Genomic DNA, 23,214 nt, shown 5'->3' with positions numbered 1-23,214 from the left:
TCCTCTTTGCTGCCCAAAGTGGGATACCTGATGGGCACATCCTTGTCTTAGTGGAAAATGTGAGAGCTGAGGACTTTCTCATGGTCCTGAGGAGCATTGCTGGGGTTTAGGGACAAGGTCTGGGATTTTTTAACACTGGAGCAACTGGAGCAGCTGTTCTCACTTTATTTTTCATCATTATGAATATAAACTATCCTGGGTTTCTACCAGAGCTGATAAGAGAGGAGGAACTATGGATCATCTGCAATATTTGATTGATTGGCCCCAAATCTTTTGGGTTTTTTAAACATTGTTTTCTTTTTTCCTTTTTTTTTTTTTTTATTAGCTATGAGATCCTTGAGATTCTTCAAAAATCTCTTGTGTGTGTAAATTTGAATCTTGCCAAAAAGCAATCTTTTTTTCCATTGGGAACAAGCTTCAGATGAAAAGATCAGTTCCATGAGCACATCCTATTTTATTTTTTTTCCCAATTAACTTGTCTAGTTAGCACAACCCACTGAGGCCATTTGAGTAAAACCAGACATGGAGCTGCCCTAGGGGGTTGCCAGGCTGACAGTGAGCATGCAACAGGGATGACCATAGTGCTGAGAAGCACGAGGTGACGTGGGACTGGGGCTCTGTGCCGAGCGGGCAGCAGGGGTGGGAGCTGGTGAGGAGCATCCTGCTCCCCACCGCAGAGCTATAACGTACCTGAGTATCAGAGCAGGACAGTGGGGTGTCAGCATCTGCAGCTGCGATCCTGGAGGATTTATAATGTGGCCTAAAGCCCCTTCTTCTCTGGCTTTGCTGCAGCGTGTGTGCAGACAGTGGGTCAGAGCAAACTCAGGGTACGTGGGTGAGAGCCAAGGATGGAGCCACAAGGGCTGCAGGGATGAAGTGAGGGGTTGCTGGAGGATGTTACACTTCGGGATGAGCTCTGGGTGGTGGATCTCGGTTTCTGAGCCTCCCCTCAATTTAAACCTCAGCAAGAATGTCCCTGGAAGTCCCTGTTCCATCTCTGGAAGGGTTGGACGGGGCTTTGGGCAACCTGGGCTAGTGGAAGGTGTCCCTCCCTGTGGCAGAGGGGTGGGACTGGACGGGCTTTAAGGTCCCTTCCAACACAAACCATTCTATGGGTCTATGATTCTATGAAGACGCTTCCAAAGGCCACAGCCCCCCAGTTTTACCATTAATTGCCCAATTTCCTCCTTCTCAGGGGCAAAAGAGCAAAGGGGGAGCCCTGGGTCACAGGGAGCCGCATTGCCCCCTGAAGTGGAGCAGTGGCTGGGTCAGGCAGCATTTGTGTCAAAGTGAAATGATATCAGCGTTCACCAAAAGACAGGGCTGCCCTGGGGGCTGTTCCCGGTTTCTGGGCTGTGACATGGGAAACAAAAGCAATGCACAAATATAAAGCAGCCTCTAAATGCCTGCTGGCCTGACAATAAAATAGATTTAGAGCTGCTCAGAGGGGTTTCTTCCTAAAGATTGACTATGAAGAGGAGCCATCCCTGACTCACAGCTTCATTCCTTAGAAGACTTTTCTCTTTCTTGGTTGTGGCATCTAAGAAAAAACCCCAACTCTTATCTTGACAACTGCATCCAAAAAAAGGAAAAAGCACAAAGTCTGCAGTGGAAGCAGGCAGAGACAGCTCTCCTCCAGCATTCTGCTGGGTTCCCTCTTGCTCCAGAGATGCCGGGGAGCACCACGGGGACGTGGGCTGGGTGCCCGGCAGCTGTCCCTAACCGCATCCTCTTTCCGAAGGACGGGTAACGCTCTCCAACGTCTCCGAGCGGAAGGACAACATGCGCCTTGGCCTCAGCCTGGCTACCAACCCCAAGGACAACAGCTTTCTGGTGAGGAACGGGGGCTCCAGCACAGCCTGGCCTCCCTGCGTGGGGAGGGCTCTGCAGGCTGCATGCACAGCAGCGTGTAAAGGCATGCGAAGCCAGATGCATGTACATCAGCACGTACAGGCATGCAAATACGCCTCTCTGCGTGTTTATACACATGCTGCGCGCAGCGCGGGGCTCAGAAACCCTCACCTTGCATGGGGAAAAAAGATGCCAAAGGAAAAGACAGCCTTGCAAAGCAGCAATTAAAAAGTGGCAATTTTAAACCTATCCCTGATGATTTATTTTTTCCACCCAGGCCTGCAGCCCTCTCTGGTCCCATGAGTGTGGGAGCTCCTACTACACCACGGGCATGTGCTCCCGGGTCAACTCCAACTTCAGGTTCTCCAAAACGGTGGCTCCGGCTCTGCAGAGTACGAGAAACAATCTGCCCTGCGGCTCTAACCCCACCTTTGAAGTCAGAGGGAATTTCTGTTCTCTAATCACTTCAGTCCCATTGAGAAAACAAAGCGATGTCAGTGTTTAAGCGAAGGCAAGAGAGCAGAGGAAATGGTTGCAGGGAAGTGATTCAAAGGGGGTTACGTACATAGACATCTGGTAAACATTTTGCTTTTGACTGACACCCGGGGAAGACAAAAAATACCTTATTCTTCCAAAACCAGAAAGAAAAGTATCCAGAATATTTTATCAGCATAGCTAGGAAGGCAAAATAGGGAAAGAATTCAGACCTTGGCCACACAAAACAAAGCACTCATTGACTGAAAGCTAAATATTTTGGCCCAAATTTGTAAATTTGAATACGTGATTTTATTTTGAGGTTTTAAATAAGCTTCTTGGCATTCCTGTAGGAAAAGAAATTGCAGAAGCCTGTCCTGCACCCTCTGGGCTCCCAGGAGCTCCTTGTCCCGGCTGGGCACAGGGTGCGATGCCCCAGCTCCATCACCCATTGGGTGTCGATTAATTGTCACGGCATAGAGCAGAGCATGGAAAAACGGGACTTTTGGGGGGAAGAGGCAGTAAAGGCAGAGCTCACCACCAAATTCTTGGTGTCACTTACCTCTTTATGGGCAGAAGATGTTTTTAGCCCTTGCTGCAAAGAGTAATTTGTTTTTTCAGAGAGAAAATTATAATGAGCAGAACGTTATAATTTAGTGAGTGGGATACAGAGGGTCAGCTCCTTTCCCTGGATGCTGGGGTGAGTGGGGGATCGAGGTGGTGACATGCAGCTGAGGACCACAGTGATGGAGTGACCTGTGTGTGACTCTAGTCCATGGATGCACTAACCCATAAGTGCCTACAGTAGGTGAAAAGGGCGGCCGATAAATATCTGTCACTGGAAAATTCAGCATCATCTGGTTTTCTGCAACTTTTCTAAATAATGTTATAAAATATAAGCAAGATAGAGAGATGATGCTGAGCAATTTTCACCACTGAAAACCAGTCGACTGCCTAAATTCTTCGTGGCTCATACTGCTGGGCTGAGCTCTGGGGTCCTCACTGGGGTTTTTGGCTGCCTCATCGCTGAGGATTTAATGGGAAGGGGAGGAAATACCCGACTTGCATTATATGGCGAGTACAGGCAGGGCTGAGGAGTGACTCAGGGGTAAAGCATTGCTCTGCGGGAGGAACAGAGGCCGGATCCTGCCTGCAGCGGGCCACTCTTTGAAGTATGCAACTATATGAGACCGGATAAAGGTCCAAATCTGAATCAGAAAAGGTACAGCTGAATGTTTTTCTTAGAAAGTTATCCAGTCTTTTCTCGGCAGAGAGGATGCTTGTGGCTTCTCTCTACCTTATTGAAACCCAAAGGTCTTTATGAATGATTGAAATGAGATTTTTTTTTTTTCAAACAAATCATAAGAGCAAGTACCTGGGTGCGAGAAATGAAGCCATAAATCTTCCCTCTGCAGGCGTTGCCAAGGTCTTTCAATAACACACTGCGTATTTTTCACAGGATGCCAGACGTACATGGACATAATCATAGTTCTGGATGGATCAAACAGCATATATCCTTGGGTTGAAGTTCAGCACTTCCTGATAAACATCTTGAAAAAATTTTATATTGGCCCCGGCCAGATACAAGTAAGCCCCTGCACAACTTGCGCGTCCCCCCGTGTCATGCCGAGTCCCCTGGACACGCTCACAGGGCCCTTTTCAACATCCCTTTTCTGGCAATATGCTGTAATTTGGCACCACGCTTTTTCAAAATAAACTTTGTATGGATTTAAAGCCGAGCCCATGGAAATAATGCTCACATTAATGTCCCTGAGTGAGATAAGGAGAGAGCAGTACCCTGCATCCCGACTGGGCATGGGGAGGATGAAATCGCATGGAAATACAGAAGTACTGCCTTGTGCTGAGGCAGCTTGTTGCAGCTGTGAAGAGCTCTCCATTCTTTTCTAATTAGTAATCATGGGCTGATTTGGCTGGGGATTTGTGCAGGGATATCATCAACAATTTGCACAAATAACCCCCATTTGGTCCCATCTAGAGGTGCTGTGTGTCTGTGCTGGGGCACAGCACATGTGCATCACCCCAAACCTTTATAGCAGGGGAGGGGTATCTGCAAATGGGTGAGAGCTGGCAGAGAATAGAATTAAAATTAAGCATTATCAGTGGTCCTATAGAGGGAAAACTGGAGCAAATGGGGAGAGAGTGATAGATTTTTAAGGGTGGCTGTTATTTTGTGGGGTTGACAGAGTGTGCTTGTTGCATCACCGCCCCTTGCCACACGGTGGGTTGTTGGCAATCTTTGTAATATTCCTTTAATCCCTAGGTTGGAGTTGTTCAGTACGGAGAAGATGTCGTCCATGAGTTTCATTTAAATGACTACAGGTCTGTAAAAGATGTGGTAGCGGCTGCCAGTCACATAGAGCAAAGAGGAGGTACAGAAACCAGGACTGCCTATGGGATAGAGTTTGCTCGGTAAACATCCCTCACCTTCCTGTTCCTCCTGATAACAAGTTTAAACCACTGTTCGTTTTTCTTCCCTCTCTCCTCCTTTGCTTCTCCTTGCTGCTTAGAAAGCAGGGGATACCTCCAGGCTAAAAATGCTTTTGCAAAACCCCTCGGCCTTTAAGTGATGTTTTACAAGCCACGCTTTGCAAACCTGCTCCATCCTCAGTTGCAGCTGGAGCAGAAGGAGGGTGCAAAGGCAGACTCTGAAAATGTATCCTCTTTCTGAAAGCACCCAGAGCTGAGCTCTCAGCCCCCTAATGTGGACCCCATGTCTGCCCCAGGCGCTGTAGCCCTTCTGCAGACCCCCATCAGGTACCCGGGAGCTCAGTACAGCCGTGACCCACAGCTCCAGCTCCTCCATTATCTGGAACAAGTGGTGCTTTATTGCCACAGCCTGACCAATATTCCTGCTTCAGATTTAGGACATTTTGCTGAACTAAATGCTCCTCTCCTGCAAGAAGTCAGCTCCATCAGTGGGAAAAATCCCCTTTTAAAGTTGTAAAATGTTTCCTGAGAGTCCCGCACCCGATTGCACCTCCCCAGGGGCCAGCAGCCCACCCAGCACTGCTCGGCGCTGTACGATGTGGGCAACGGGGCGCGCGTGTTGGCGAGCCTGGCGAGGCTGAGCAGCCCAGGGCATCTCTTCAATTGCAGCTCGGAAGCATTTCAGAAAGGTGGCCGGAAAGGGGCAAAGAGAGTAATGATTGTAATCACAGATGGAGAGTCGCATGACAGCCCAGACCTGGAGAAGGTGATTGAGGACAGCGAGAAGGACAACGTCACCAGATACGCAGTGGCGGTAAGTGCAGGGAGGATCCTTTTGGCAGCAAACAGCTGCAGAAGCTGTGCAGAGCTTGGCGGTGCCCAGTGCACCCTAATGCAATGGGGCTGGCAGAGTAGCCCACCTCCACCACCCCCAGCGTGTTCACAGGGGTCCTTGGTGGTGGTGGGGGGTGCCCGTCTCTGGATTCAGCTGCTGGAGCAGGCACCATAACCAGGGACAAGCAGGACCCTGCATTGCACTGGGCACCCAAAATTTCATGAAGGGTGCCCAGCCTGGGCTGCTTGGAGGAATTACAGCAGCTCCTTGCTCCTCGGTTTGCTCCCGCAATGGGGTGTCAGATGCCAAGGCCGTGGGGCTCCTTCCCTATGGACACCCCTCGAGTGGTTTGGGACCACTCTATCCATCACGTGAAAACCCCTGAGCCTCGCATTTCTATTTCAAACCTAGGTACTGGGTTATTATAACAGAAGAGGAATCAATCCCGAAGCCTTTCTGAACGAGATAAAATTTATAGCAAGTGACCCAGATGACAAGCATTTCTTTAATGTCACAGATGAAGCAGCGCTCAAAGACATTGTGGATGCGCTGGGGGAAAGGATATTTAGCTTGGAAGGTGAGTGATGCTCCTCCCTGACACGTCCCAGATGGCCTGGCTGCAGCAGGTTGCTTCAGATTTGCTGTCGGTCCATGTTCTGCTCAATTTGAACAGGTCACACCAGAGTTTCCCTAATATCTGTTTGATACAGCACATAAAATCACACTGTGAACATCTTCATATATAAAGAAATGTTTTTATTTTGAGTGGTTTGTACCCCTCAAGCATCAGGAGCAGAGATCCCCTCTCCTCCAAAGGACACCCCTCATTCTGGCTACCAGTATTTGCCACTCTGGCATTGACAGCAAACCTCTGAAATTTGGTGTGGGGGTCGTCTGGGTGTCAGCATCTTTCTTATCCATCAAATTCCGTTCAAACCCAGTCGGGTTATAAACAGACAAAAAACACCCACTGACTGCCAGGGACTCCCTGGTGTGGCAGACACTGCCAGGTTATGGGAATAATGTGGGGTTTTATGGTTTATTGGCTGAAATTAAATATCAGGAAATATTTTTGTTCTAAATGACGATGCTTCTGTCTGCCTTGTGACAAGTTTGTTAGTCTCCAAAACTAAATTTATCTAAATTTCATAGGAAAAGTGCATCCTAGGACAAAAGAGAATATATAGGGCTTTCACTGAAAATTAAATATCTCAGGGTTTGATGGAATTTTGGTCAAACCAGCTCACAAGGTTCCCACCAGTTTGTCAGTTACCTTGGTCCAGTAACACTTCTCTGTGGAAGAAAGCTTCACTGAGTGAGAAGCTTCACCCAGCTGTAATTATGAAGCAAAATCCTCTAAATTCACATTTTTGTGTGATCTTGCAGCTAGGAAAGGAGAGATCCATGCCATGGCAGAGCTCCCAGTACCTATTAGTAGCACGAGATTGTGTAATTGTGGTGATGTAGGGAGCAACAGGCTCATTTCTGGCAACTGAGGTCCTTTGTGCTCCAGGGGGGGTTGAGGTGGATGCTCATCCCACCCTGACCCACAGAGGCACTCCTCAGCCCCTCCAGGAAAGCAAATCTCATCATTAAATATAACATTAAATATAAATTACTTTTTTTTTTTTTTTTTTAGGAACCAACAAGAATGAAATCTCCTTTGGACTGGAAATGTCCCAGACTGGATTTTCATCGCATGTTGTGGAAGTAAGAGAGTAAACGCAGGGTTTTTTCTCCTGTCTGTGCAAGCAGGTGCCCTGCGCTTTTTTATCATCACCGGCAGCTGCCAGTGGGGAGACGAGTATTTGGGGCAAGTTATTAATCATGAAGCTAAATTGCTAACACGAGCATAAGGAAGAAAATGCTGTTGCTGCTGGTTTATCCCATGGGGAAGGGACCTTCCTTGGGGCCAGGCTGCATCAGCTCCTCCCAATGCCACGACCTCTTGGGAGGGACGTGCTGGGATGTGCCATGGAGGAAGGCACTTGTGGGTGCTGGGGGTGCAGAGGACGGTCAGTCCCCTTCCACCCCTGACCTCTGTGGGCTGGCAGGTCCGAGCAAAAAGCCAACAGGGATTTCTGCTTGTGGTTTTCCTGAGAAGGAAAAGCACTCTGAAAAGATATGGATAAGGTGGAAATGTCATTCCAGCATGTTTTAAAATTCTCCATCTTTCCAGGTGAGCTTTGGAGAATTTTTTGCCAGATTATTTATTTATTTATTTCCATTTGTTAGATTATTCCCCTTTTCTGTAAAATTTGCAATTTCTGGGAGGGATCTTTTGCTGTTTTTCTCTTCTGCAGCCTCCAATAAGTATATAGTCTAGGAGATGGGCTTTTAGGGACCCCCATATATGTTCTCACAGAAAACCAGCCCATCAGGTCCCCTCATCCATCTGAGCATGAGTCAGCTTTGCCTGTATGGGCAGTGAGGTGCAGAATTGTCTCCACTTGGCAAGAAATACCCCTAAACTACTCCTGCTCTCCTTCAGGATGGGATCTTGCTGGGGGCAGTGGGTGCCTACGACTGGAACGGAGCTGTCCTGAAGGAAACCAGCAGCGGGAAGGTCATTCCCCTGCGGGAATCTTATCTCCAGGAGTTCCCAGAGGAGCTGAAAAATCACGGAGCATATTTAGGTAAGAAAGCTGAATGAGGCTCTGCTGCCAGGGCTGGATTCATGATTTTATGCTTAATAATAGGAAGCACAACATATTTTTTAAATGACTAATAGCAGCCAGCACTTCCAGCACAGGCGGTACCATGCCTGGCTCTTTGTGGGCTCCTGTTGGGGGGAGACCTGTGTTGCCCCTTGCCCAGGGACGCAGTGTACGTGAGCATCCTCACCCGGGAAGAGTCCAGTGTTGACCATGGCAGGATTTAATTGCAGAAGTAGCTCAGACACCAGCCAGCTCGAGTCATCTACAGAACTTACTGGAATGGTTTAAATAGCAGTGATGAAATTTCATGCCTAGGGAGGAAATACCTGCTGAGTTAATCCCTTCCATGTGTGGCTGTTAAAGCTCCAGAGTAAAAATATCAGCCTGGTTTGCAAAACGAAGCCTCTCTCCAGAGATGTGGGTGCCAGGCTGAGCTGCCCCGGGGCAGGGAATGGGGTGGGATGCTGCAGGGTCACCACTGGTGTGTCAGGGCTCTTCCCTCGGCTGGGGACATGAACAGCCCCTGGACACGTGGGTCATCTCTTGGGGTGACAGCAGAGTGTCCCCCCGGCTCAGGATGGCAGGGGTGGCTGTGGCTGTGCAAGGGGCACCCATGACAGTATGTGGGAGCTTGCCTGAGCTCTGTCTTTCCCACTGCCTGGAGTAAGAAATCCAGAAATATTAAGGAAACACTGGTGCATCCTGCTGCAGAGCAGCCCAGCTCGCCCAGTGCTGAGACCTGGGCGTTTCAAGGCTGATGCTTGACTTAAGAATATCCTTCCCCAGAGGGGAATATTTAGGGAAATAGAGACACCAGGTAAGGCCAATGCCAAGGAAAGGGGTCCATAAACCCCGATAATCCCTGGAGATGCTCAAAATTCAACTGAATGTGACCCTGAGTGATTTGATCCAGCTTCATGGTTAGCCATGCTTTGAGTTTCTAATCATTTAAGTAGCATCTAAAACTGACTGTGAACATGCAAGAACCTGGAGCTGGGTTTCAAAAATAGGATTTTGCGGCCCAAGCGTTATATTCCTACATCAGCCCATTGGCAACCATGGGCAAGTGCTGCAGCCCGACATGTGGTGTCAGCAATCCTGGTGCAGAAAATAACCCATCTGGGTAGGAAACAGGGATTGTTTGGGGTTATTTCCATAAGGACTCCTGAGCAAGGGTCTTGATGGATTCATGGCTTTTATTGGGCTCTGAGTGTTAACATCAAGCATCAGCAAAGTCCTTCACGCCTGGTTTCAGATGCGGTGTTGCTGGGGTCTCGAAGGAGCAGCTCGTGGCACTGCAGCCTCCAGCCGTGCACGCACCTTGCTAGTGTTCATTTAATTTGATATGAGCCATGAAGTAAAACACTTCTCAGGCCAGGAACTGCACTCGCCTTTGAGGTGAAAGAAGGATTTTGCACAGGGTTTGCAGGCTGCGTGAGGCGGTGCCAAAACTCTTGGCACAGCTACACTGCTCAGGTTGTTGGTGGGATCTGAGCAGCTAAAAGCCCAGGGTTAGGGCACTGGGGTTTATTTGAATGACTTTATCTTTGAAGAAATCTGGGTTTCTAGCTTCCTGATCTGGGAGGTGGCCAGAGCTGTGTCAGCAGCTGGGGGCTAATGGAAAGCAGATTGCCGGGCAGCAGCTGGGAGCAGGCAGGGAGCCACTCAGCCACGCTCACCCCCACCCGCCCCCTCTTCCAGGTTACACCGTCTCCTCTGTCATCTCCACCAAGCACGAGCGGATTTACGTCGCAGGAGCACCCAGGTTCAACCATACTGGGAAAGTCATCATTTTCAGCATGCACAACAACCGAAATCTCACCATCCACCAGGCACTGAAGGGGGAGCAGGTAACGCCAGGGATGCTGTGCTGGTTTTTCCACATGGCATCAATCCTCCTCCTTCGCTTCCTGTTGAAATGGCTCAGCAGTGGAGCACATCCATGGGCAGCTGGGGATGCTGCAGCTCCAAAGCATGTGGCCGTGGCAAGGGTGGGGCTTGAAATGTCCCCGCAGTCCCCGCCGGGGAGGGTGGCAGTGCCCCTACACATTGGGAACGTTGCTCCCATCCTCTCCTCTGTCTCCTCCAGATCGGCTCCTACTACGGCAGCGAGATCAACTCCCTTGACGTCAATGGCGATGGCGTCACCGACGTGTTGTTGGTGGGAGCCCCCATGTACTTCAGCGAGGGCAGGGAGAGGGGGAAGGTCTATGTCTACAGCCTGCGGGAGGTACGTGGCAGGGTCCGGGGTGTTTGGGCACTAGCAGGGGAACTGTGTCCCCATGTCACCTCCCTGGGGTGGCTCTGGGCTGTGCACATCCCCCAGCTTCGGTCAAACGTCACAGGGCACGAGCAGCCTGGTCCAAAGGCAACAGAGCTTGGCAGCGCCTCGCTGTTGTGGCTGCTGCGAGACTCGAGGAGAATTTGTCTGTTTTTCTTGTTTATAAACAATCTCAGGGGGTTTGCTTGCTGCCAGCGAAGGGAGTCCAGCCTGTGCTGGAATGGAGCCGCCCTGTCTCGAGGCTTTGCTGCTCCCGGCCAGCGAGATTCCCAGCCCTGAGGAGGTGATGGGTGCGGTGCAAGGCAAGGTCTTTGCAACATGGGTGTCTCTCCAGAGAAATAGTCCACATCCACACTGCTTCCCCCAAAATCATTCCCTCCAAGGGCACCCTCCTGCCCAGAGGCTGGGCCAGGCACAGGGTTATGGGCAGCAGCAAGGTCAATCCCTCCACCATCATTTCAGGGCACAGACGGGACATGTGTCGCTGCTGTCCCCTTCCCTGGCGCCCAGCAGCACTCTGGGGCAGGACCAGCTTTCCTGCTGCCCTTAAATTTGGCTCTAAATGCAGTTTCTGAGCCAAATCCATCAGGGTCCAGGGGTGGGCAGGGCAATGAGCAGGTCATGCTTTATATCCAAGGCTGCAGAGCCTGCCTGGAGCAGCAGGAGTCCCCACATCTAAACTTTTTATGCAATTATTTACGTAGGTTGCTATACAAAGCAGGCATGGGGCTGACGCAGGGCTCACCCCTCCCCAAGGACATGCTCAACAGAAAGTCCCATAGCCCTGGGAGGATCCTGGGAGGATCACTTCATCTTGGTTTTTTGCCTTTGAGGGTTCTCTCCTCCTGCCAGGCTTGCTGCTAATGGTTTTGGGGGTTTTTTTCTGCTTTATCTCTTTGGCTGGCCCGGTAGAACCACTTCGTTTCCAGCGGTGCCCTCGTTGATCTGCAGAGCTACCAGAACTCCCGCTTCGGCTCCTGCATCGCTGCTGTGCCTGACCTCAACCAGGACTCCTACAATGACCTTGTCGTTGGGGCACCTTTGGAGGACGAGCACCAAGGAGCAATATACATCTTCCTCGGATTCGAAGAGACCATTCTGAAGAAGTACAAGCAGGTACAGCTCTTGGGTGCTTCATTTGTCCCTGTCCTCCATCAGAATAAATGGCCTTTGTGCCCATTTTAGGGACTGATGGAGCACAATTAATTCACACACAGTATTGCACTGTTAATTATTATTGCCGGATATTTTCTTTTGTGAGGGGTTGAAGACAAAGCAAACATAGAGTGTGCTTGAAATTAGGGGCAATGCTTAGCACTCGGTGCAATGGAATACTAGAGATAAAAAATTTCTCACACTTGTGAGAAATAGTAAATATGCAGAGTAAATTCAGCAGAAATCTGTGGATGGTGTCTCCAAAGAGAAACTGCTCTCATTCACTGCAAAATTAAGTTTGGTGCAATCACTCAGAAAGAGACATCTTCAGTAGCGTGTTGGAGGTCGGCATGGCGAACCCCTCCTTCGCAGGCAGGGATGCTCCTGCTGGAAACCAGCCTGGATCCTCCCCTTTGCTTTTCAGCGGATAGCAGCTGCGGACCTTGCACCAGGCCTGAGGTATTTTGGATGCAGCATTCATGGACAGCTGGACCTGAACGAAGACGGGCTCATAGACTTGGCCATCGGCTCTCTGGGGAACGCCGTGCTCTTGTGGTTAGCTGTATCTCATTTGGCACTCTCCTCTGCCCGAAGCTCATTTCAATATGCTGACATATTTTGGGGGGAAAACTGATCTCCCAACAATCTGACGCATCTTTCCACCACAACGATCCTCCTGTCTGGCGGGGCCGTGGGATTTCAATCCTGTTGGGCCCTAGAAGGATGTCAGAATTGATTTTGCATTGAATTTCATCATTAGTTCCACAGGAGTTTCAAACCAGCTAATTGATTCATGGTGATTTGCCCAGGCTCCCTCTGTTCTTATTTAATAAGAACAGTTTAAGATTTTCAAATATTGATTGATGTTTAGAAAGTCCCTTGAAGCTGTTAGGACAGAGGGTAGCTGTGCCCAGCAGAGATGAGTCACCCTGGGGTCTGCCTTGAAATATGTTATGTGCATGCAAGGGGCCAAATCCAGCTCTCAGTGCTGAGCTACTTCACTGGCCTAAGCAGGAGGCAAATATGTGCCAGAAATTCTATTCTTCAAATGCTACTTAGATGAGCTGAGAGTAGAGCAGCATGCAGTGGTGGCCTTTGGTCTTCCTCAACACCTTCCTGATGTTGAGAAAATGGGTGAAGAGGTAGAGAAGGGTCAATCTGGAGGTGTGGGAGACTTTTGGAGGGTGCTGTGGATATGTGTGGGCATCCCACGCTGCAAGCACATCTCGTGACCCTTGCTTGCCCCGCAGGTCTCGCAGTGTGGTCCAGATCAATGCCAGCGTCCGCTTCGAGCCCTCCAAAATCAACATCTTCACCAAGGACTGCAAGCGGAATGGGAAGGATGCCACCTGCATGTCGGCCTTCGTCTGCTTCACTGCTGTCTTCCTCTCAGCTCACTTCCAGACGGCCAGTGTGGGTAAGTGGCACGGCTGCTTGCGTGACAAAAACCCCAATTCATGCGTTGTTTAACTCTCCATCCCCGAGGGAGCACCCAGCTTCTTCCAAGGGAAACCATCCAGAAGTTTGGCATGTCTGGAGGTGTGCACATTGCCACCCGCCACATCCCTTTTTATCCACAAATTTGTCCCTATCCTGGCTGATGTAGCAGGGATGGTGGCTCTGCCATTAAGCAGTGCCAAGAAACACCCCAAGGATACAACCTTGCCTATGTTTAACCTCTCCTCCCACCTACACCCCGGGGCCAAGCTCTCCCGCAGCTCCTCTTGCCATGGTACGTGTGACAGGGCTGTCACCACCACCCCCCCAGCCAGCGGGACAGGAGAAGACTTGCCCAGACCATGTCCCACAGAACTCGTCCATCCTCCCTGCTGCAGCAGCAGGACACATCTGCTAACCATATGTGCATGTTTCCCTCATATCCCCGGGAATCTCTGTGAAGTTATTGGCCAGCTCTGCTATTAAACCCTTGCCTGCTGCCGTGACCCTGAGTCTACCCAGCGAGTGCCCGTGACTCAGCTGGAGCTGGGGGAAGCAATGATGGCTCAGCCCCTTGCAACCCGGCAGCGAACACCGTCACAGGAAAATCGGGTCCCAAGCAAAGCCAAAGGAAAAACTCCCACCCCCTAGAACAAGAATTCTGATTGGTACTACCAAATCCAGTGCTTCCCTCCTGCCTGCTATAACTGTGGAGCATGCAGGACAAAAAAGCTGAGCGGGTTTTTCTTTATTTATTTAATTTTACACTTATTTCTACCCAGAAGAGCCACCCCATGGATGGTGTGTGCTGGAGGCTGATGGTTTTGCATCACACTGGTGCAGTGGGTGCAAATCCTGCCCTGCCTGGTGTTGGGTTGGGGACCTTGTTTCTTTTTGACAGCACTGCAGGAAGGAAACAATCTCTAGTAAAATATCTAGGAGAGGAGAGAGCTCCAGTGTACAATACCTCCAGAACTGGCACAGGCCCACATGTGAATGTGAGGCAAATAATTATATACCCTGCACAGATTTTACACAGTGTCTCATCGTAATGCATTTTTAAAGTTCCTCCTTTGACCTGGAGAGTGAATGCTTTACCCAGAAGAAATGTCTACTAGAAACAGGCAACACTAACTATAACCTGATTTTCCCGATTTTCCCTCAGTGTGCTCTCCACCACACTCCTCCCAGCAAGGCAGTAGGGGCTTGAGCACCCAAACCCACATTTTTGACCCAGTGTTGCTATACAGTGAGTGTAACCCCAGCGGGGGGGAGGCCCTGACGGTGCTGCTCTCCTTCCAGCACTGCGGTACAATGCCACCATCGACGAGCGCAGGTACACGCCACGGGCTCACCTGGACGAGAGTGGAGAGCGGTACATGCAGAAGGGGCTGGTGCTGCTCGCTGGACAGGAGCACTGTGACAGGCTCCAGTTCCACGTCTTGGTGAGTGGGAAGGAGCCCGAGGCTGGGGTCTCCTCCTCCGGCAGCGCCGGGGGGAGAGCCAGCCGCCCGAGCAAAGATGCTCTCCACCTTGTGCAAAACAACGATGCACCGGGAAGTGGTTGGAGGAGCCTCAATGGCTTCGTGGGGCTGGAAATGAGCCTCCTCCCCACCGTGCCTGGATTTCTTCATGCTGGGTTTGATGTGGTCAGGGATGGAGCTGCTGTGTCCCCGAGCGCTGACTTCATTGCAGCCCCAGCTTGCTCTGTGCTCCTTTCCATGAGCCATGCCCTTGGGGAGGGCGTGCACTCCTGACACCCCAGTCAGGCTCGTCCTCCTGCTCCAAAATTGGTGAAAACTCTTTTTTTTCCATTGGGACGAAATGCCTCCGTGCCAGTCCCCAGTGCTTTCACCCCCGCACCCCTCCAACCATCAGGGTCCCTTTCTCTGGGTGCAGGAGTGAAACTCTCTGCATCGCTCGCAGGGAACAGCTGATGCACAAACCTGGCCAAAATCAAACATTCCCAGTGAATGATGAGAATATTGCAGAGGCCAGGGAGGGCTGAGCTGCCAGACTGGCCCTGCCCCAAGTTCCGGCCTGAACCACTGTGAACTTCTGGGAAATTTCAGACTGAAGCTCAAGATGGAGCTTGTGATTTAGCCCAAGAAGCATCTTGCTTTAGAGCATCTCAGTGCACCCTGTGCAGCTGGGACAATGCATGGGAAGAGCTCACAGAGCTGCAGGAAAGTGCAGCTTCGTTACCAGCTGGACGGGCCCAGGGTGAGGGTTTCAGGACAGCTCTGTTACCCGTGGGGACAGTCCCCAACCTCAAGCACCCACTTTTTGGAGCCAACATCTCCACGGTGCAACATTTCCAGCATCGTCAGACATGTATGTGTGGATGGCTGTTGAGCAGCGCCGCTGAGCTAGGCTGTCCTGTCCCTAAGTGAGGGTTAGCTGGAGAGGCAGGATGGTTTCACACCAAAGCACACTCAATTGCAAAATTTTTATTTCATAAAATAACCACGCATGCCTGTAGCTCTGCCTTACCTTGTTCTCTGATGCTGCTCCTCCACAAGCAGGAGCCCTGTCCTCAACAATGCTTTCTGTCCACCTCAGGACACAGCTGACTATGTGAAACCAGTGACATTCTCCATTGACTACGAGCTGGAGCACCCTGAGAACGGTCCCATGCTGGACGACGGCTGGCCCACCTCACACAAGGTCTCGGTAGGTAGCAGCACTGACCTCCCAGGGTGCCTTTTCCCAGCAGATTTATCTCTGGATATAACATTTGCTTCTTTATCTTGGGGCTGTAATCCCTGAACCCTCCTGCAATAGCTATGTGTTGGGCCCAGCCTAGGATCACCGCCCGTGTCCCTTCTCCTTGGAGCACAACCTGGGGCACAAATGGTCACCGAGCTGCTCTTGTTGTCTCCCTCAGGTCCCTTTCTGGAACGGGTGCAACGAGGATGAGCACTGTGTCCCTGATCTGGTCCTGGATGCCAGAAGCGATGTGCCCAGTGCCATGTGAGTAGGTCGCTCAGAGCATCCTCCCAACTGATATCACAAACCCAGCCCCAACCCATGCTCCATAAATTCTGGCATCGCAACTGGACCTTCCTCAGCAGCTCTGCTTGCAGCGACTCTTTAAGTCTCTGCCTGCTCCCTGCCTGGAAACCATCAGTGGTTTTTCAGGGAATCCACAAAACAACTAATATTTGATGCCATGGTGATGATCCCCAGGGAGACAAATCGGTCAATAACAGGGGGGAATAAATGCAAGGCTGGCATTACCCACTTGGCAATTACAGGCTTGACTCAAGCAGCAGAAATAATTATATGCTACATTTCATCACTTAAAGAGCTTTTAAAGGTTATCTAGGAGCACAGGAGCTTGAATCTCCACCTCCTGTTGACGGCAGTGGGCTCTGGACCAAGCTCATGGCCAGCACTGCTACCTGGGGATTACTTGTGTCCCGTAATTCAGCATTTATTGCTCGGTGTCTCCTGTAAAGCTCTTGGTCCTGAGGCTGTGACCCAGAGCTCACCAGGAAGAGGTCTGGGGCCCCCAGCAACCCCCGCTGGGCTGTGGGAGGTTGAAGTGAGCTGTAGGTAGGGATTAAGTATGGATCTTAGTGGCTGGAGTCTTACAAATAACTGTGGGCAGATGCTGCGGTCTACCAAGGTGCCAGACCTCTAATTTGGTTCCTCCTGAAGCCTGTGGAGCTTTTCCACCAGCATCAGCGGGGACTGGATCATGGCCTAGAAAAGCAGCTGATACAGAGGTGATTTCTGCCCAGAAAACCACTTAGGGGGTGACTTGTTGGAATAGAGCTATTCCTTCAAACTGGCACGCTGGTTGCCCAGTCATTAGAGGCAGAAGGTGGCTCTGAAAATGGCACTGTTGTACATTTTCCTTTCCTTTTCGTTTTTTCATAAAGAAATTAAATTGCCAAACACCCATCAACTCTGCCAAAGCAGATGCTGCTGCCATTGCAGTCTCTGTTGGTAAACTTGTCGGAAGAGAGATCTCAGTCAGGCTGAAACTAAACACCAGCTTTACCCTTTGCTAATGGTATGGAATCTATTTTTTCCCCTTACATCCCAGCTGTACCAAGAGCTCCCAACTGATTTTGAGAAAGCTAAGCGCCGTTAGCAAAAAATCACAAGCAAAATGATGATCCACGGGGGGGAATTTCTGATTCCTCTTTCCGTAGCAGCACAGCACAACAGAGCAGGGATTTCCTTGCACTATCCTATGCACTGTGCACATAAAAATCCCAGAGCTGGGTCTTGGCGTGGCGCTGCAGGCAGCCCTTGCCTGCACTGCTGCCCTCCTCTTGCAGGGAGTACTGCCGGCGGGCTCTGCGGAGGGCACCGCCGGACTGCTCGGCCTTCAGCCTCTCCTTCGACACCTCCATCTTCATCATCGAGAGCAGCAGGAGGAGGGTGGCCGTGGAGGCGACGCTGGAGAACCGAGGTGAAAACGCCTACAGCACGGTCCTCAACATCTCCTTCTCCAGGAACCTCCAGTTTGCCAGCTTGATCCCCAAGGTGAGGCTGCCAGGGGAGATCCAGGGCTTTCCAAAGGTGCTTCTCATCCTGGCTGGATGAGAAAGCTGTGTCCTAAACCAGAGCCCAAAAATGTCTTCATCCCTCATAAATCAGACATGTTTATGGGCTTAGTTTCTAAGCACTTACAGCCCTTTCAGCTCTTTATTTTGGAAATACAAAAACGTTTGAATTTTAAGAGCCTGAAAGAAGGTCAAATGAAGATGAAATTATTTCCCCTCTTTATTTTTCTACTCCAATAGTTTAAAAATACTTGCTGCACTTGGCCAAGTTCCTGTCAGGGATTAATTTTTGCAGCTGAGATATAACTCCTGGAAGTACAGGCTGATAATGGGAATGTGGCCACAGCTCAGCACCAAGCCGGGCGATGCCACATCTCTACGGCTGTCCCCTGGATGAGCCCATCAACCACATCCACTCCCAACCTCCCAATATTTCACCCCCACCACTCACTCAGTCTCAGTGCAAGTCCTCCTTTTTCCCAGCGAGGTTTGGGAAATATGCTGATGCTGCTGAGCCCTCCCTCGTCCCCCCAGTGACTTCATACCCGCCCGCAGATCCCATGTCCTGTGTTTGTTTTACTACAAGCCATGCCAAGGGAAAATTGTGGGGCACATTGCCCACAAAATAAGAAAAATGTATTTTCTGAGCGATTACTCCAAATTAAGTGAGGGGGAAAAACCCTACAATGCTCAGTTACAGAAAGCACCCGTGCAGCAGTGGTTGCAGGAAATATTTGTAGCTGGTTATAGAAGCGTCACTGCTAATGGGTTCCTGGCTGCCGGTCCTTATAAAAAAGCAAATTGCCAACTGGAGAGAATGGATGTTTGTGTCAGAGGCTGTACAGAGACCTGAATGAAAATCAGCTGTAGCCCCAGAAAGTCCATCATCTCAGCAGATGAGTGGGAGAAAGCTCTGGGCTGTTGCTGGCAGTTTTTAAGGCATTTTCCCTGATGCTGGTACTGGGATGTTTCAGCTCCTGGGCAGGACTTGTCTGGTACCGTTGAACTGATAACCTTGTGGGGGTCTAACACAGGGCCAAAAACTGGAATATCTCATCATCTCGTGGTGGGAATGGACACCTGCATACAACCAGGCTACAATCTCTTGTAGGGTTGCTACAGCTTGGCAGCGGAGGAGCAGAGCAGGGCCAGCACCCCATCCCACCACAGCCTGTGCTTGGGTTTTGCAGTGGGCAGGAGCTTCCCCAGCCTGGCTGGTGAGCTGGAAGGTGTTCAAGCAGCAGAAACGTAATTGTTGAGACAGGAAATTAAATATTACTGTTTAGCTAGCGGCCATGTAGAACAATAGCGCGTGTTATCTCTTGGTGCTTCCCTTTGACTCCTCATCACAGAAAAATATTCCTCTTCCCAATTACAGTGCCAAGAATAATTGAGTTCATTCATTTACTGCTGTAGTTACATTTCTAAAGAGGATTTAAATCAGAAAGCTGAAAATTACTTGTTAGAAATGCCCCCTCTCCAGGAACTGCCCTAGAAATTTGCCTGTATGGGAAGGATTCCCAGCCTGTGGCAAGCAGGGTTGGTTGGTTGGTTTGGTTGTTTTTTCCAAAAGTTAAAGCCTGTTTTGAGCCCCGTGGGTGTGTTTTCTGCTTTTATAAAGAGCCAGGACATGGGGCTTGTGCCCAGTGTCGCGGACACTTTGTGTCCTGTTTTAGGATGACACAGACATCAATATTGACTGCATGACTGAAGACAAGCACCCCAACAAGAAAGTGTGCAATGTGAGCTACCCGTTCTTCCGAGCCAAGGCCAAGGTAAAGCTATTCCCTCCTGCCCAAGTGAGGCTTCATCCATGGGACAGGAGGCCTCTGCCCCTGGCATTGCCATGGGGTCGCATCCATCCATCTTTGGGTTTTGAACAGGATTTTTAAAGATAAACATTTGGTTTCTCCCCTTTCCCTGTCCATCACTGCTGTTTGAAAGGCACGTTAGGGGAGCTGGGATGGTTAGGACACTGCCTTGGTGTTAGGAGAGCACCAAAATCCAACCCAGATCCTCTGACTCAAAGAATTTGTCTTCAGTCCTTTGGAGCAATTTAATGTTGGCTTCAAACCACTGATGGTAATTTGCCCAAGCTCCTTCCTCACAGGATGAGGCACCCTTCCGTGCCTGAGAGATTTCCCTTGCTCTGAACACCCAAGGTCCCTCCAGACCATCCTCTGAGCCTGCCCAAGCCTCCTTGGGTTGGTGGCATCCCCCAATCCGCAGCTTACAGCAGTTCCCAACACATGGGGTAAGCCCAGGTCTAGTGGGCATCGTTTTTTATATGCCATAAAACCCTTTGCCAGTGTTAGACACAGCATTAAGGTGGGGAAGGAAAAGCCTGTCCTGCATCCCCGTGGGAAAAGGGGCCAATACAAGCAGGATCTAAAGATAAAATCTTTCTAACCCTGTATCTGTGTGAAGCCTATCCTTGAGAGAAGCTTGATAATGATAGGATGAGCTCCAGGCACCTCGCAAGTCTTGAAAGCTCCCAAAAAAGTCCTTTCAGATGCCTGTGGCTATACAAAGCGCGCAGCAGCCTGACTCCCCATGACCTACGGGGGCTGAGAATGCATCTGCGTGGCATCAGGTAGTCCAGGTCCTGCCAAAACAAAGACAAGCTGGAAATGGAAATTTGGCCGAAGAGCAGCAGGAGCTTTAATATTATACTCAGCTGTGCAGTCCCAGACAGTTTGAGGTCATTGCCACAGCTCTCGCAGATGTGACATTTATCACATTTTATTGTTGTTGGCCTCTCTCCGGCTGCCTTCCCCCGCCAGCCGACCCCGTGCCGCAGATGGGAGCGAGCTGCCTCTCGCTGCAGGTCCCCCGGAGAGTTTCACTTCCAAAGGGGGGCTGCTCTCTTCTCCAAATCTCACAGCAAAAAAATGCAGCGTGCAGGGCTGAGAGCAAATCCTGCAAATCCCCAGCGTGGCCTCTTTTCTCCCTGGAAAGCCGAGGCTCTGCCCAAAGCCCGGCAGCATCTCCCCGTGGGATCAGTGGGATGCTCTCACCCACACAGCTCCTGCACCACTCCTGGCTGGCCCTTGGGGCTTTTTTTCCCCTAATATTGTCTACAATCTGTTTCCAACCTCCACAGGTAGCTTTTCGCCTGGATTTTGAGTTCAGCAAGTCGATTTTCCTTCAAAGCATGGAGATCTACTTGATCGCCAACAGGTTAATGGTTGCTTTCTCCCTTGTGCGTGTTTGCGAGATTGACAGAGGGTCGCCTTCTCCTGTAGCCGTAGGTGATGCTCGAGGCCTTACTTGGGGAATAACCACAAGAAAACCTGGTTGCCATGGGTTATTAGAGAGTGTGGATCCCTGTATTCACAAATCAGGCTATTTTTATTTATCTATATATTTATATTCATCATTTATTTGTATATGTGGTAGCTGTGCAGTTGAAGAAGGGTCCCCAGCCACTGCTGCTTTCTTACCCACCTTCACAACTGCAAGTACTCCTAACAGCTTTGCAAAATTCTCCTCACACATTTCCCCTGCACAGGTAAAGTTTTTTGACAGCCAAGTGAAATCTCACTAGGTTTTTTTTTTTCATTTTTGTCAAAGATTAGAGCAGATGAGGATTCATTCTGCTGGGGCTGCTGCACCACTTTAAGGCTGCTGGGCTCCAGATTATCTACTTTTATGGCCTTGGGCTAATAAAAGTTAGAGAATAAAATTTCTTCTCTTTACACTTTGGCCAAAAAGCAAAAGTTCAGCCTTTTTCTACCTGCTTCCTATGATCCCCCCCAAAAAAATCAGAGGGGAGCCAACTCTTGCCTCACTCCCCACTTGCCCACTGCTGTTTCAGTGACAGCGAGGAGAAGGAGAGCACCAAGGAGGACAACTTTGCCCATTTGAATTTCCACCTGAAGTACGAAGCCGACCTGCTTTTCACCAGGTGGGTGTTTCGGAAGGGGACGCAGCTTTCAGAGGAACACAGTTTGCAGGGTGTCCTTTGGGGAAACCAGCGCCTCACCCCATGGGAGCCGTGTTCAAACAGAGCCCGGTGCAAACTGAGCTTTCATTTGGGGAATTTGTTTAGAAAAGGGGCTGAAGGAATCAGAGAATCAGGGATATCCCGCTCAGGGGGTCCTTATAAAAATCCACATCAAGGAGCAACAAGGTGCTGTGCTTTCATAATGGTTAAATGCACAAGTGGTATTAAATAGGTCTGAGGGCAACTTTTTTCAAGGGAAAAAGTACTTATTGCAGGCAATAATGTTCATAACATGTGTTACTAGCCAGTGTCTGGGCCGGTAGCCATCCCACTATAAAAATCATCTGAGGGATGTGTGTGGAAGGGTTTGGGCATCAACAGTAACTAAAGCAGAGAGCGTCCTTGCTCCAAGGAGAGTGGGAGCTAAGTCACAGTAATAATTTATTAACCTGATTATAAGAAAACACGTGGACCCCAGTAGCACATTCCCTGGCACCTCTTGCTGTAATTCTTAGCAGATTTTTTTAAGACCTTCAGTCATTTTAATTTTTTTACACTAGTGGCAGTAGGGCACTGAAAATAAAACCATTTTAATACTTAAAATTTTGGAGGAGTGGGAGGATTCTCACTTTTAACAAATATAAGAATTGCCCTTATGGGAAAAGGGAGAGCTTGGAGGAAATGTGCCAGCACAAAAAATTCAAATCTGGGCACACTGGGGACAAAAAAAAAAAAAAAAAAAAAATCATTTCAAAGAGTTTTGGGGGGTTTGGGGCCACGCATTTCATGTTGTGACAGTGGTGAGCATGTGTCCCACCACAGACGACCCCGGCCAGGCCCCCATCAGATGCTTCTGGCTCCTTCCCCTCCTCTGCAGCTGTAAAACATAGATGTGATTTCCCTCTTCTGACTTACACATGACATTCAAACTGCTAACCAGGGCCTTGAATGTCTCTGTTATATTAAAAAGGTGAGAAAATTTCTACAAAGAAAGGGAAAATACTGAAGAAGCAGAATAGTTTGAAAATCCCCCATCTTTTTTTTTTTTTTTTTTTTTTTTTGCACAAGGTGGAGCCAGAGGATGGTTTCCATCCGAAATGGGACCAGAGAGACCAAATCTTGGGGAATCTGCCTGCAGTGGGGCTGGGGCTGCCCAGTCTGGTGCTGGGGGCAGCTGCGCACGGGGCTGCTTCATGCTCTGTTTGCCCCAAGCTCACCTCACGACTTGTCCTCCTTCGTCACAACAGGGTGTCGAGCCTGGACTACTACGAAATCAGGTCAAACAGCTCCCTGGAGAGATACGACAGCATCGGCCCCCCCTTTCATTGCACCTTCAAGGTAAGGAGGGGGTTTTAACCTGGCTGAGGGACCCCCTGAGCATCATCCCGGAGGTGGGATGTCCCACGGGACACTGGCACCCCAGGCACACCCCTGTCCTCTGCCCTCACAGCTGCAGAACCTGGGCTTCTTCCCTGTGGAAGGGGTGACCATCAAGCTCATGGTCCCCGTGGCCACCCGGGCGGGCAACCGCCTCCTGCTTCTGACGGAATTCGAGGCAGACCAGGTAGGAAGGGGGTTTCACCCCCATTAAGCACATGTGGGTCCCTTCC

General features: G+C 50.0%; 1 protein-coding gene across 4 annotated transcripts in view; it reads left to right on the top strand.

Annotated features, from left to right (window-relative positions):
• ITGA11 (integrin subunit alpha 11) overlaps positions 1 to 23,214 on the top strand; it is a 50,996-nt gene that overhangs the window by 21,395 nt on the left and 6,387 nt on the right. For all 4 annotated transcript variants that reach the window (XM_074917655.1, XM_074917654.1, XM_074917653.1 and 1 more), the window contains 22 exons: positions 1,742 to 1,833; positions 2,129 to 2,243; positions 3,785 to 3,912; positions 4,607 to 4,755; positions 5,443 to 5,587; positions 6,020 to 6,185; positions 7,248 to 7,318; positions 8,100 to 8,244; positions 9,967 to 10,115; positions 10,355 to 10,495; positions 11,459 to 11,662; positions 12,126 to 12,256; positions 12,952 to 13,118; positions 14,441 to 14,583; positions 15,701 to 15,811; positions 16,026 to 16,111; positions 17,431 to 17,638; positions 19,335 to 19,433; positions 20,762 to 20,838; positions 21,476 to 21,565; positions 22,852 to 22,942; positions 23,055 to 23,168. In XM_074917655.1, the coding sequence (XP_074773756.1) occupies positions 1,783 to 1,833; positions 2,129 to 2,243; positions 3,785 to 3,912; positions 4,607 to 4,755; positions 5,443 to 5,587; positions 6,020 to 6,185; positions 7,248 to 7,318; positions 8,100 to 8,244; positions 9,967 to 10,115; positions 10,355 to 10,495; positions 11,459 to 11,662; positions 12,126 to 12,256; positions 12,952 to 13,118; positions 14,441 to 14,583; positions 15,701 to 15,811; positions 16,026 to 16,111; positions 17,431 to 17,638; positions 19,335 to 19,433; positions 20,762 to 20,838; positions 21,476 to 21,565; positions 22,852 to 22,942; positions 23,055 to 23,168 (2,781 nt within the window). In that variant the 5' untranslated portion in view covers positions 1,742 to 1,782. The remainder of the gene's footprint in view (positions 1 to 1,741; positions 1,834 to 2,128; positions 2,244 to 3,784; positions 3,913 to 4,606; positions 4,756 to 5,442; positions 5,588 to 6,019; positions 6,186 to 7,247; positions 7,319 to 8,099; positions 8,245 to 9,966; positions 10,116 to 10,354; positions 10,496 to 11,458; positions 11,663 to 12,125; positions 12,257 to 12,951; positions 13,119 to 14,440; positions 14,584 to 15,700; positions 15,812 to 16,025; positions 16,112 to 17,430; positions 17,639 to 19,334; positions 19,434 to 20,761; positions 20,839 to 21,475; positions 21,566 to 22,851; positions 22,943 to 23,054; positions 23,169 to 23,214) is intronic.

The sequence above is a fragment of the Athene noctua genome, chromosome 13 (genome assembly GCF_965140245.1).
Source record: "Athene noctua chromosome 13, bAthNoc1.hap1.1, whole genome shotgun sequence".
Taxonomy (NCBI): Eukaryota; Metazoa; Chordata; class Aves; order Strigiformes; family Strigidae; genus Athene; species Athene noctua.
The sequence above is the reverse complement of the archived record's forward strand: the minus strand, read 5'-3'. Positions and strand labels throughout refer to the sequence as shown.